The sequence below is a fragment of the Poeciliopsis prolifica genome, unplaced genomic scaffold, assembly GCF_027474105.1.
Source record: "Poeciliopsis prolifica strain line A6 unplaced genomic scaffold, Auburn_PproV2 SCAFFOLD086, whole genome shotgun sequence".
NCBI classification, from domain to species: Eukaryota; Metazoa; Chordata; class Actinopteri; order Cyprinodontiformes; family Poeciliidae; genus Poeciliopsis; species Poeciliopsis prolifica.
Window position 1 is genome coordinate 62,859 of NW_026562461.1, and position 13,916 is coordinate 76,774.

At 39.5% G+C, this 13,916-nt stretch overlaps 1 protein-coding gene across 4 annotated transcripts in view; it reads left to right on the forward strand.

Moving 5' to 3' along the window:
• The first annotated feature begins 316 nt into the window (after positions 1-316).
• Positions 317-13,916, forward strand: part of arnt2 (aryl-hydrocarbon receptor nuclear translocator 2) — a 44,502-nt gene continuing 30,902 nt past the window's right edge. For 2 of the 4 annotated variants that reach the window (XR_008604985.1, XM_055022409.1), the window contains exons 1-3: positions 532-840; positions 9,277-9,388; positions 12,148-12,195. Coding sequence is in view for 3 of the 4 variants with exons in the window: in XM_055022409.1 (XP_054878384.1) it covers positions 810-840; positions 9,277-9,388; positions 12,148-12,195 (191 nt within the window). In the remaining variant the exon portion in view is untranslated. Of the gene's footprint in view, positions 415-531; positions 841-9,276; positions 9,389-12,147; positions 12,196-13,916 lie in introns of those variants that run through there. The other 2 variants (XM_055022408.1, XM_055022407.1) reach the window with 2 other exon arrangements.

Genomic DNA, 13,916 nt, shown 5'->3' on the forward strand with positions numbered 1-13,916 from the left:
GGGCAATTTGTTACAGTGTAGGATTGTAGCTTTGATTCTCTCCACAAAAAAAATTGAATTTTTCTTATAATTTTCATAAAGAAAAAAAACCATACAATTTCCCCTCCATTAAGAACATTGCCAATACTTTTTCGTCAAGGAGATCTAACATTTTTTTAAAATGGCACCATCAATGTTCAGAATTATTTCTATTCTGCTTGACAGATTTACATTTGTTGTTAATAGAAAAACTTGCAGACACTCCAGAACTGCGACATCTCCTGGTATGGAACTTGTTTTCAATCTGCGATATTATTTTAGACTGAAGCGTCTTTTTCATAAACTGTCGTCATTCAGTTTTACTCTGAAATAATGGCTGGTGTGCAGGTGACCTCCAATTCAGCTCAGTGATATTGGAAGAAGGAAGGAAGCACAGTGAGTCGAAATATTAAAGCAAATAATCACTTTCGAACATTTTAATAAGGAGCTGTAACGCTACATAACTGCACTGTTTAACATTCAAATTATTAATGCAACCCTAAAGTCTCGCGGTGTTACGATTCAGACATCTTGCATTTTAATAAGTCTAGTCTCTAAGATATTGCTGTTATAGCAACATTCACGCTGTTCTTATTTCCCTCATAGACGCGTTTGTTGAAGGACCGAATCATTTTCCTCCGCATCAACGCGCGTGAAGTGGGAGGCTGGAAGAAGCTTCGCGTGCCAGTTCCACGGAGAGCAGACGGTTTCTAGCGAGGGGCGGAGGGATTCGCTCCGTATTGTGCGTCGTCTCCATCGCTTTGATATATTTTTATCCACGCAGTGACAACATGGCGACTCCCGCTGCGGTGAACCCGTCCGGTAAGTACTTTTCTGGGTGTGTGGATGAATGTGAGCGGGGTGGGAGAAGCTGGAACGGGGCGCCGACACCGAAAGGCCGCTGCAGCCCCAGCCAGCATCCATCCCTTCCCCCACTCAGCTCTTGGTTACACCGTTACCATTCCTCAGTGCTGAGAACCGTTTAAAATAGATGGGTAGCTGTGACTTTCTGGATGCTTTGTAGTTGTATTCGTGATCTTGATTGCTTCAGAAGACCGGAGACAGTGTGTGTGTGTGTGTGTGTGTGTGTGTGTGTGTGTGTGTGTGTGTGTGTGTGTGTGTGTGTGTTTGTGTGTGTGTGTGCGTGTGTGTGTGTGTGTGTGTGCGCGCGCGCGTGTGCTTGCGTCCGTTCGTGTGTTAGTCGGGCCATACAAAAGCTCATCGTATCGCTCTCCACTATCATTGTCCTTCCCTCGGTCTGCAGAGTTCCATGGACACATGGACTGGATGCTTCATTGTTGGTCCAACATGAGGAGCCGAATGAGAGGCAGAAATGTTCTTTAAGCAGCAGCAGGTCTGGAATTATTCTACTGAAACAGTTACCAGGGGCAATTCTACTGAACATGGTCAGCAGCTGACAAGGACTCCTGACCAAGACAATAATTAAACCCCGTTTAATCTTACACATTTATTCACAACAACAGAAGACATTTAACAACAACTGAATCACTAATAACGCATTTTGAGCTGTTAACGATCCTCTAGGTCAGGGGTGTCAAACATACGGCCCGCGGGCCGGAACCGGCCCACCGAACGATTTAGTCCGGCCCGGGGTCTAAATGCCCCCAGCCGGACCATTATAATTGAAAAAAAAACCCATACATTTTGTTTAATTGAAAATCTGCTATTCCTATATTGTCCACGAGGGGCGCCGTTTTATTCAGAGCAGACATTGGAACTAACAGCAGATGGCAGCACTGAGCTTCAGGTTCTGTAAACAGCTTTGATTCTATCGCTTTATCAGCGTTTTATTTTGGCCCCGGCAGCCTCATCAACGACATGTTTTTCTCAAAAAAGAGAAAGGTAGACACGGAGTTTTGGATTTTTCAAGAAAAATTGACTTCTTCTTATTTGTTCACGGAGGTGAATGGAAAACCCGTGTCCCTTGTGTGCCTGCAGCAGGTTTCGGTGCTTAAGGAATACAATATTCACCGCCACTATGAAACCCAGCATGGTGAAAAATACAAACACTTGCGAGGAGAACTGAGAAATCAGAAGACAAATGAAATGTTGATGGGTCTGAGGAAACAGCAATCTGTTTTTACCCGGAGTTGAGAGGCCAGTGATGCTGCGGTGAAAGCCAGCTATCTAACTGCTAACCAAATAGCGATAGCATCAAAGCCTTCCTGTGAGGGAACTGCATGCTGAAGCTGCTCAAGTTGTGTGTCCTGAGAAGAGACAAGCTTTTGCCAATATTAGCTTGACTAGAAATATCGTTGCTGACAGGATTTCCGAACTATCAGCAGATTTGGACAACCAGCTCAAACGCAAAACGGAGTCATTTCTGGCATTTTCTGTTGCAATTGATGAGAGTACTGATGTTGCGGATGTCGCTCAACTGGCCATATTTATTCGTGGAGTTGATGAGACGTTGACTGTCACAGAGGAGATTCCAGAGTTGGTGCCCATGACCGACACCATGACATCTGAAGACATTTTCCGCTTCGTTGTTGGAGCGCTGGACCGAGTCGGGGTGGACTGGTCCCGCGCCAGGTGGACTGGTCCCACGCCGGGTGGACTGGTTACCTGCGGCGTAAGCCTGGCTACTGATGGTGCGACGTCAGTGATTGGGAAAAAGACAGGTGTTGTGACAAAGTTCAGAGAGAAAGAAAGCTGCAAATAAAGGGGGGGAGTTTTGGACATTTCATTGTATTTTGCATCAGGAAGCATTATGCTGCAAGTCGCTAAAAATGCACCATGTCATGGAGGTGGTTGTCCGAACTTTTAATGTCATCCGAGCCAGAGCTCTCAGTCATCGTCAGTTTGTTGAGTGAAATATTTCTCATGCATGCAATACATGTTATGTATGAAAGTTTTTCTATATGTATATATTTTATGCATCAACAAGAAAGGCGACAGATGTACTTAATCAAATGTCTGTTTAAAACACCTGACACTTAAAATTTCAAATGTGTGAAGCTCGCTAATTTGATTAAATTGCTTCCCAGATGTAGAAAATAGATTTTAAATCATTTCTTAATTTTTATCTGTTTGATGTATTTTGTCATGCAGGACAGTGTTTGAAGTTCCAAAAACTGTGAATAAATGTTTTGCAACTTTGTACAATCACTGATCAGTTCTTACGCATAAGGCACTTAAATAAATGTTTAACTGAGTAAAATTAATGTTGAAATTGTATATACTTTTCTTAAAAAGTCTGAAGTTATTCATAATATATTTTTGTAAAAGTGAAATTTGTTTAATATAAAAATCAACGAGTTCACTTTCATTAGTTCTATTTAATTTTGAAATGAGTTAATTTGTGCGGCCCCTTGAGATCAGATTAAGCTGTATGCGGCCCCTAAACCAAAATGAGTTTGACACCCCTGGGCTACAGTATTTCTCAAACATTAAGGAGCACATGAGGCTTGGATAAGGCACCTTATTTGTTAGTTGCTCCAGGATGAGCTTTTGTTGTTGATTATCTTCTTCAAGATGACTAAACAACTGCTGGATAAATTGTTGGTTAGCCACAATCACACAGTTTATGTGACCAATTATCTTTTATTTTACAAAACCAATGAAAAAAACTGAAGGGATAATAAATAGAGGCAATAAAGGCAATTAAAGATATAAACATCAATATGAAAAACATCAGCAAAGGGTAATATAATTCAACACAGATGGGCAGTATAGCCCATCTGTGTTTTTTCAATAATAATTATGATTTGGTCTCAGGGTTTCTCCCAGAAAACTTGCTAAGCTTGTTCGGGGTACCGAGGCAGTCCACTGTGTTTTTGTATTAAAAGTTGTTAAGGTAGACCGGAAATGTAAAAATATTAATGGGTAATTATATGTTACAGAAAACATTGCAGATGAAATGCTATTTAAACCCACAAATAGTCTCAAAAACAACAAATCAAACAATACAATTCAAACTAGAAAGTGTGCATTTCCTGTAAAAATACAAATGTGAACTAAATGCTCAATGCTTTTATTGAAAATGCCAAAACGTTGGAAGTCATCTGCTGAAGACTTTCAGAAATGCGAGAAATAGGCAGAAGCACCAGAACAAATTATAGTCCTGCAAAGTGCCTAAATGGGATTATTATAACAGAAAAGCTGTTGAAGAGGAGTAAAAGTTTTTGAACAATGGAAAAATTCCACACAAAGAGTATTAGAAGTAATATATTCTATGCAATGTAAAAAAAAAAAAAAAAAGTCAGGTAAAACCTAAGATTTGAATTGGACAGAAACGTTGGGTTACTTAACGTAATCCCTGGTTCTTTGATAACAGAGTGAGGTGTTTCACTATGGGAATCGCCTCAGCGTGACCCAACTACGGAAGCTCCAATGACATCACGTCTGTCCATGACAGACAGGTTGAGCCGTGACTGTGGCTCCACCCACCATCCAATATCACGGCCAACCTATCCCTCTCAACTCATTCTAAGCAGGTTTCTTTCCGTGCCCATGCATGAAGGGATGTGTTGGTGAAACACCTCACTCTGTTATCAAAGAACCAGGGATTACGTTAAGTAACCCAACGTTCTTTTTCTAACTTCGCTCGGTGTTTCACTATGGGAGATATGGCCAACTCCCGAATTGCATGCTGACCCCGAAGCCGTGCTTGGCAACAATTCATACAATCCAGGACTCCGGTGGAGCCTGATGAGCCAACCTCGAGTACCATGTGCGCCAAAGATGACTGGGCCACATCCAGCCTTTAAAACCTCACAAACGTGTGCGGTGTAGCCCAACTGGCTGCCGCACAGATGTCCTGAACAGACACACCGCGGAACAAAGCCCAAGAGGTGGCCATGCTTCTGGTAGAATGGGCCCTCAGCCCTTCAGGGGGTTCTGACCCTGAGCATCTATATGCCAGAGATATAGTCTCCACAATCCAGTGCGCTAACCTGTGGCGAGAGATAGGTTTGCCCTTATGAGAAGTAGCCCAAGACACAAAAAGGTGATCAGCTCTTCTAAAGTCAGCTGTCCTGTCAACATAAGCCCTCAAGTTCTCACGGGACATAAGCAATTAAGCCTCTTCTCTCCTTCTGAAGAAAAAGGAGGTGGATGGAATGCCAGCAGTTCCACCATTGAACACCGGTATGATGTTTCCATCACCTTGGGCACAAAAGCAGGATTGGGTCTCAAGCATACTTTGGAGAACCCCGGTGCCCACTGTAGACAAGTAGGACTAACTGATAGTGCGTGTAACTCGCCTACTCTCTTAGCAGTAGTTAAAGCTAAGAGCAGTGCAGTTTTCAATGTAAGAAATTTCATACCAATACCCTCCAAAGGCTCAAAGGGATGATGGCAAAGGGCCTCCAGTACCAGAGTGAGGTCCCATAATGGCATGAAACGCCTAGAGGTGGGCAGCTTTCGTCGTGCCCCCTTCATGAAACGGCACACCAAGGGGTGCTGCCCAACAGGTTTATCACCAAATCCCACATAACAAGCTGAGATTGCAGCTAAATAAACCTTAATAGTTGAAAAGGCCTTGCCCTTTTCCAACAAGCTCTGTAGAAAACAGAGAACCTCCACCACCGAACACTGAAAAGGAATAGCCTGTCTCTCCACACACCACTCCTCAAAAATTCGCCATTTACCACCGTAAAGTGAGCGAGTTGACGGAGCCCTTGAATTCTGGATGGTGTCGATGACCTCTGGAGGGAGACCTGTTGCATTTAGGTTCCACCTTTCACAGGCCAGGCCCAGAGAGCCAGACGATCTTGATGTGGATGATAAATCTCTCCCTGAGCTTGAGACAGAAGGTCCCTGCGAATGGGGAGGGGCCATGGTTGTGCTGACAGAACTTGAATTATTTCTGCCACCCAGGGCTTCGATGGCCACCATGGGGCCACCAGAATTAAGGACAGGCCCTGTTCCCTCACTCTGACTAGAGTTGGGGATATCAGACTCAGAGGCGGGAACGCATAGAGCAACACATCCGGCCACGAGTGAGCCAGCGCGTCCACGCCCAGTGGTGCGTCTCGGTCCGTCAGGGAGAAAAACTGTGGGCAATGAGCGTTTTTTCCCCTGAGGCGAAGAGATCTACGGCAGCCCTTCCGTATCTCTGCCAGATCTGCTCCACCACTTGAAGTTGCAGTTTCCACTCTCCGTAAAGGGGGTTGCCTCTGGATAACAGATCGGCCCCTCTGTTCAGAATTCCTGGTACGTGTGTTGCACGAACAGATAGAAATTTGGTGCTGCTCCACAGAATTATTTCCCTGGCCAGTCTGTGTAGCTGAATGGATCGGGTCCCGCCCTGACGGTTGATGCACTGTTTTTAACTGGCTTTTCTTGCATTGTATATGTATAAAATGTCAAATGAAATCTTAATCTCTCTATTTTGTTATCAGATGAGCTCAAAGGAAGTAAAAATGAAGTGGAATTTCCATTTAATCAATTCGTACTTGGAGCTTTGTAAATCAGTTAAACACATATTATTTCAGGAGCCAGCAACCCAAAATGTTGAAAGAGCCATAAAAACCAAAAAAAACAAAAAACAAATCTGTCTGGAGCCACAAAAATTAAAAGTCTTATATAAAGCTTATAATAAAGGCAAATTAGGCTTTATGTGTACTAGCCTATTACCAAAATGACTAAGTATATATATAATTATGTATGATTAAATGTTTATTTTTCTTGCAGTGCATCCTGGAAGGAATGACGCACCATGTGACTGTTGTACGATGCTGCTTTAAGTTTACCTTCCGTTACAATATTAATGTTTTGTTGCAATGGTAAAATTAAAGAAATCTTAATTTTTATTATTAAGATTGACAAGGAAAGCATCATGTTTTTCCTGCTCCCAAATGTAGTTTACACAACGATTCACTCTTTGTAAATAATCATGTTAAGTGTGTGATAAAAAACCACCAACAAAACAGAACGAGCATAACATGAACCTTATCTGGCAACAAACGGAGTGCAATAAAAAACAACCAGTTATAAAAATAACTGCTGGTTATTTTTATAACAGTTATAAAATAACCAGCAGTTATAAAAATAACTGCTGGTTATTTTTATAACTGATGATTTACCTTTGAAAAGGTAAATCATGCAGGGTCGGTCCAAGACTGTATGAGGCCTTGAGCAGAATTTGACTTAGGGGCCCCGCTTGCTGCTAAAAACATCAGCAACCAGCTTCTGTGTTAGATGTAGTGAAATCTGGAAGAACGGGAGTAGTTTTTAGCCAACCTAAAAAGCAATCAAAAATAAGTGCAGTTTACTAATTTGTATCTGTGAACAAACAGAGCTTAAAGTGTAAGATTAAACTCATAGTATCAGAATTTAGCTATGATAACAAAACAATCTAACTATGAAGATTGTTCTCTGAACTTTTACAAAGTAAACTTTCTAGCTCCTTAAAATCTTACATTTAAATGTTAAACTATTTAAATTATTTGAATTTATGTATGTTAAACCATTTAAAATCAAATTTAGCAGCACTGATAATCTCAATAAACAAATGTTACATTGATATATCAATTGCCTGTGTTAAAATATTAGCATTTATGAAGTCCTGGGGGTTCTTATGAAGCTGCTGACTTAATTTGGATTAAACAGAAGCGCAAGTAATTGATATTCATTTTAATTGTATTGTTTGATTTGTTGTTTTTAAGTCTACTTGTGGGATTAAATAACATTCTGGTGAGGTTTTCCATAACATAAAATTACCCAGTAATAATTGTACATTTCCTGTCTACTTAACATCTTTTAATACAAAAACATGATGTTAACAAATTTTCTGGGGGAAACCCTGGTTGCTGACCATATCCACACCTTTATGACCACTGTGTACCCATCTCCTAATGGCTTCTTCAAGCAGGATAATGCGCCATGTCACAATGCGTGAATTATCTCAGACTTGTTTCCTGAACACGAAAATGAGTTCACTATTAGGCCTGTGGCGATAAACGATAAATCAATTAATCGCACAATAAATTAAAACGATCGACCTCATTTCAATTATCGGCTATATCGTTTCTTCCTGCCTTTTTCTCTTACTGTTAATGACACTGAATGAAAAAAGGCTCAACTCCAGTGCTCTCCACTGACCCTCCCTTCCTTATTTCCTTAGTGTAATGCCCAGCGCGCACTGCACGATCCTATGTCGCGGATTGTCGGCCCATTACCAAAACCTGAGAGACACATTCGCCGACAGAAAGCCTAGCTATCACGGTTCGATCGAACCACACAATAATATGTCCAGTTTACTAATTTTGAAACCAGGCATTAATCTATTCCTTACTACAATCTACCTGCAATGCATGTGGCGAGTGTCAGTCCTGACTGAATGAAAATCATTATAACCTATTTATGTCACGTTAACGAAGAACAGGTGAAAAGTTACCAGGTTTTCTGGTAGAAATTTTGCTCCAACTCCTCCCCTAGTTATTATTTATATTTTCTTTGCACGAAATGTTGAATAAACATACATGTTTCCGATGTCTGCTGGACTTCGGGTTGCACCGTGTTTCCCCTCAGAAAGCAAGAGGAGAATCCGCGCTTTCTAATTGGCTACCGGTCACATTCAACAGGCTGCGTTAAGCTCCCAGTCTGGGCAAATCCTTGATTTAGATCGGAGCGGCTACAACGATCTACCCTAACACATCACACAAGTGTAAAAAATCCTGTAGTTTGAACTATTGCATGAACTAATGTCTTCTCTATTAAAATCTAATGATTACTGAAGGACAATATACTATACAGACTTCATAATCTGCACTCTTTTGGTTGAATGCAGTATTTATTTCCACTTTGACTTTATGTTGTTCAGTTTTTATTCAAGTACATTTATTGTTAATGGAGACTGAGAATCAATTTTATTTTTGTTTTTGGTTGTTTTATTTATTTTGTGTATCAGTCCCAGTGTTAAGTGTTCTTTTGAAAGTAAAGTGCATCTATCTTTGGCAGGAAATCGCATGTATTATTATGTAATTTCCATTAAATCAATGTAAAAAGGTCTTCAAACAATATTATCGTTTATCGTAATAATTTTTGAGACGATTTATTGCCCAGCAAAATCTGTTATCGTATACGTCACTATACTCTAATGGCCTCACCAGATCTCAATCCAATAATGAATATGTGGACGATACCAAAGCTGACATACATTAAGCAATGTTTTTGTGTCAACAACGGGATTTCTTAAAGAGTTAGTGTAAAATTTAAAATTTGTTCATTTTGGGTGAAACATATTATGTTTGTTGTGTTCTGTCCTCTGCTCTTGACTGTTGCATGTTGTAGAAATAGCCAGTGACCTGCCAGGTCCAGTAGCGATGCCTGGAGGAGTTGGGAGTGGCCAGGTGAGAATGGCAGGTGCCGTGTCAGGCCGCGGTGGGAAGAGGAGATCAGGAGGGTGAGTGTCTTTAATTCTGCTTTCTTGTTGAAACAATTTCTTTTCTAGCACAGAAGAAAAATCCCAAATTTATACAGAATTGTACAAATATATTCATACCCTTCAAACCTGGCATTCTGTGATAAATTAATGTATCTCACTGGGATTTTATGTGATTAAATAAAAAGAAGTTTAGCTTTACTTTGTAATTTACGAGTACTTGTGAATAATTATGAATTGGAAGAAAAGTTACAAATGGTTTTTAACATCTGCAATGGATTGGAGCCTGTCCAGGGAGATCCCACCTCTCACCCGTTGACTGCTGGAGATAGGCACCAGCACCACAAGCGACCCCATTCAGGATAAGATTGTAAGATCATTATCTTACATTATGTTATGGATGGGTTTTCAGCATCTTTTACAAAAATAAACCAATAAAAATTGTGTATGCACTTATATGTAGCCCTTTTACTTGAATATTGGAAACCCAGATTGGCTGAATCAAATGCAGAACTGAGATTTGAATGGATAAGTACAGACAGGCATGTGCAGGTGGAGGACATGGCTTGAGCTTAATGCTCCTAGTGCACTTATGATTTTTTTTTCTTTTTTCAATTCTTTATTATTATTATTTAAATCTGTTTGTAAGAAGGCCTGCTTGTGGAATAATATTTAGCTAAATATAATAATTCATCAAAATGAACTAGTCTGGCTGCCCTCAGTCTAACAACGGCTCTTAGTTTTTCTTCCTCCATGTTGTTCAGACATCGGATCCATGGTGAGGTGGGGGGTGGATCTGTGCCCCCTAACAAATAATGGGCAAGAATAGTTTTTCATACATTGGTTTGTGAATAAATACGTAGGTATGATTGACATTAGAAAAGCTGTTTCTATTTATATTTTCATAATTATCCTCACAATAGTTAAAGTCACGACACAGCTCAAAGCCTCGGTGCCACCTTGGTACCACCGGGTACCACCTTGCTACCACCGTGCTACCACCTTGTTACCACATGCTGACTGTTCGCTCTGCTTGTCCTTAACGTTTCTGCCAGGCGGCTTAAAGCCGCTGCTGATGGGATCTGGGTTGGAGGTGAGCGACTGTAAATAGAAGTTACTGCAGAACCTCAAGTGTTAAAGAAAGATTCAGCCCAGTGTATTTAGAGTTCACAAAATAAACATCAGAGAAAATACTGCCTGCAACAGACTGGCGACCTGTTCAGGGTGTACCCCGCCTCTCGCCCGAAACGCAGATGGAGATAGGCACCAGCACCTCCCGACCCCGTTAGGGAGAAGGGTGCTCAGAAAATGGATGGATGGATGGTTGGAAAATACTGCAGCAATAATTAGAACCACAGCATAAAGCCAAAGATGCCACAATTAAATGAATCAAAATCTCCCCAAAGCATTGGGGGGACTAACATAGGGGCCACCAGGGGATTCCAGGTAGATCACAGGTGAATTCCAGAGATGCACATCGCAGCGGCTGTTCATGCAGGACCGGCCCAAGGTAATATGGGGCCTTAGACAGAACCCCCCATCCCTTTCTACTAAGAACCTCAGCATCACTAACAGTGTTTAAATACAGATAAGGTGAAGTTTGTGAGAATTAGACCACGTTCAATGGCTGAGTTTAAAATCAGTCGCTGATTATTGGTTATTTGCTGTGATGTATTTGTGAACAAACCAGCTCAAACACAAATATTACACCATATTGTAGCCATGGTAACACAACAATCAAACTATCAGATGATTCTTTAAACTTTTACATAGTGAACTTCCTAATTAAATCCTAAATGTACTTGTTTTTTCTCAGCTGAATGCATTAAATGAAATTTAATAACATTGTCATTCTCTATAAAAGAATTCTGCAGGTTTAGATCTATGGTCTGTGTTACAATTAAACAATTTCTAGGGGTCCCTGAGTGTCTGGAGGCCCTTGAATGGCACCTACCAGCAGCTACCGAGTTTTCTTTGCTTATACCAGTCTTACAATTCTAGATCTCAGAGATGCTAACATCAAAAAAATTATATAGAGTTTATCCCTTTGATGTTTTTGATCTATAAATCAGTCTGCAGCCAAGTTGTTCTAGAGGTTAAATAGATATTATTAGGGCTTAATTAGTGAAATGGCAGCAAATTTGCTTATTTAATAACTTCATAACCTTTGACCTTCTTTCCTCTGGTCTGTTTAATAGCTACAGTCTCAGATCAACTCAGTCCTCCAGGACCGTCAGCAGCAAAAAGAGCAACTTTATTCCGTTGGGGAAAATATAGTATATTTGCTTTGCATTTCCCGCTTGATGGGAATGATATAGTCGGATCCAGTTAAATTCTTGATTAATATGGGTTGTTGCTATGTTGCTACGTTGTATGGTGTTTTAAGATCTTGTTCAATGCGCCTTTGTTTAACTTTGAGCCCCTGCATGGCCCTGAGTACAGATGCAATTCAGTAGAAATTAACCTTTGTGTATTTTGTCACTTCAATATTAGTATTGATTTTAGCTACAACTACAACACCTGTTCAGCCTATCCAGTTATTTTATTTATTTTAGTTATTTTATTTTTATTTTTAAGTTCTGGCTGAACTTAATTGTCCATTAGCATCACAATGACAAGATACAGGATTTGAATTAAATATTTTGACATAGATATTGGATCTGTTTGTCTTTTTAAGTACACTGAAATAAATTCAAACATAATTAAAGTGATTCAAAGTGCCATACGTTGGCAGCTAGGTTTAATTAAATGAATAACTGTTATTCTATCTTATTTTACAGAATGGACTTTGATGATGAGGATGGTGAGGGACCCAGCAAATTTTCAAGGTGAGAGCAGTGAAAGCAAGCAACAACGACCAGATATTCAATTGTAGAGGGTACAAATGTCTACAGCTAATTGAAATAACAAGAAATCTTTTTTTTTTACTTTTTGTGAGCCTCCTATTTGTAGTTTGCACCATCATAAATACAACCAGGTATTGTTATATTTTACAGAAACAATGGGTGGGCATAATGGAAATCTGATATTTGTTCACTCCTCTGATATTTTGCCTAGATGTCAGAAAAAATTCCTAGTAATTGTTATCTGAAGTCTGCTGATTATGTCATTTTATAAATTAGGAGAAATGAAAACAACTTGAAAACACAAAATCGAGACTGTTGAAATAGTGGAAACAGTTGATGTAACAAAGTTAAGAGCAGCGTTCAGGGAGGGAGAAAATAAAAGGAAGAATAGAAAAAAGACAAGATAAATGTTTGTTTTAATGTGCCTTGATAATGTAATGTAAAAGATTTGTAAAGCTGCTAATAGAAGATTTGCTTGATAGCGACCTGGACTGTCCAGTTCAACAGCCAAATATTCATTGTTGGGTTTTTGTGTTTGTGTGAAACTGAGTTTAAACCTTAAATGAGTTGATTCTCATGGTTGGCCTTTTGGCTTCAAAGCGCCGTGTTTGATAATGTTTGATAACAATAATTAAAACTTCTATAAGTTTGATATCGTCTAGTAAAATGGTTTTATGTCAGACTACCTAGTTGTTACATTGATGAGCTACTCTATGCTGTAGTTGGGGATATGTTGTTTGCTGCTGAGCATAATTATTTTGTGGCTAAAACAAACATTATTTTTACATCAACTTCTAAGTAATATGAAACTTCTGTTAAAATCATTTGAAGATACATAGTCAGTCCAGTACCAATCCACATCCTCAAGGGAGAAAGACTCACCTGGTATAAATAAAATTTTTAGCTATTGGAGTTAAAAGAAATGTATTTAATCAAAGAATGTCATAAATATGTGTGTATGTATTCCATCTTACGTTGTGCTGCACCAATTGCAGTTTTCTGGTCAATCCCTGGTTACCGATCTTAAAAAGCCTGACCTGCCGATTTTGATTTTGGCTGATACAATTTATTTAATTTTTTTTTTCTGAAATGTTGCTAAATGTAGCAAGATAGTCACTGAGTTGGCAACAATGGGGTGAATATTGTTAACTGCAAACACTTAGACCTGACCTGGTGGGCTGGTCAAACTGCTCACTGTAGAGGAGAAACGGACAAAGGCTGATTTTTAAACCTTTGCTGATGAAGATAAGATTAGGGAATAAGATTAAGGGAATTGGCACCTAGAATTGGCACTGGTCAATAAATCAGTTGGTATAATATATCATATATATGTATATAATGTAAACAGCACTGCCAGAGATGTCAATGGTGAGGACTGGTGAACACTAAACTAAGCATATATAACTCAGACAATGTCCTTCAAAATATGAGTTTGTGTCACATTTTGATCATTCTTCAAATAAATATTTAAAGCAGTTGACTCTGGAAGATATGTTTTTAAATAGTCACGTAAATATTTAATTCTCTTTTTGTCAGATAGAGTTGTGCTTCAGTAATTATTCATGTTTAACTAACTTTGACACATTTAGTTTTAACACCTAAAGGTGTTAAAACTAACTATATTTTCTTTCTTTTGTTCGTTTTTACGGAAAACTAAACCCAATTGTATAGCATCTTGAATACCATGGGAACACTTTTTTCTT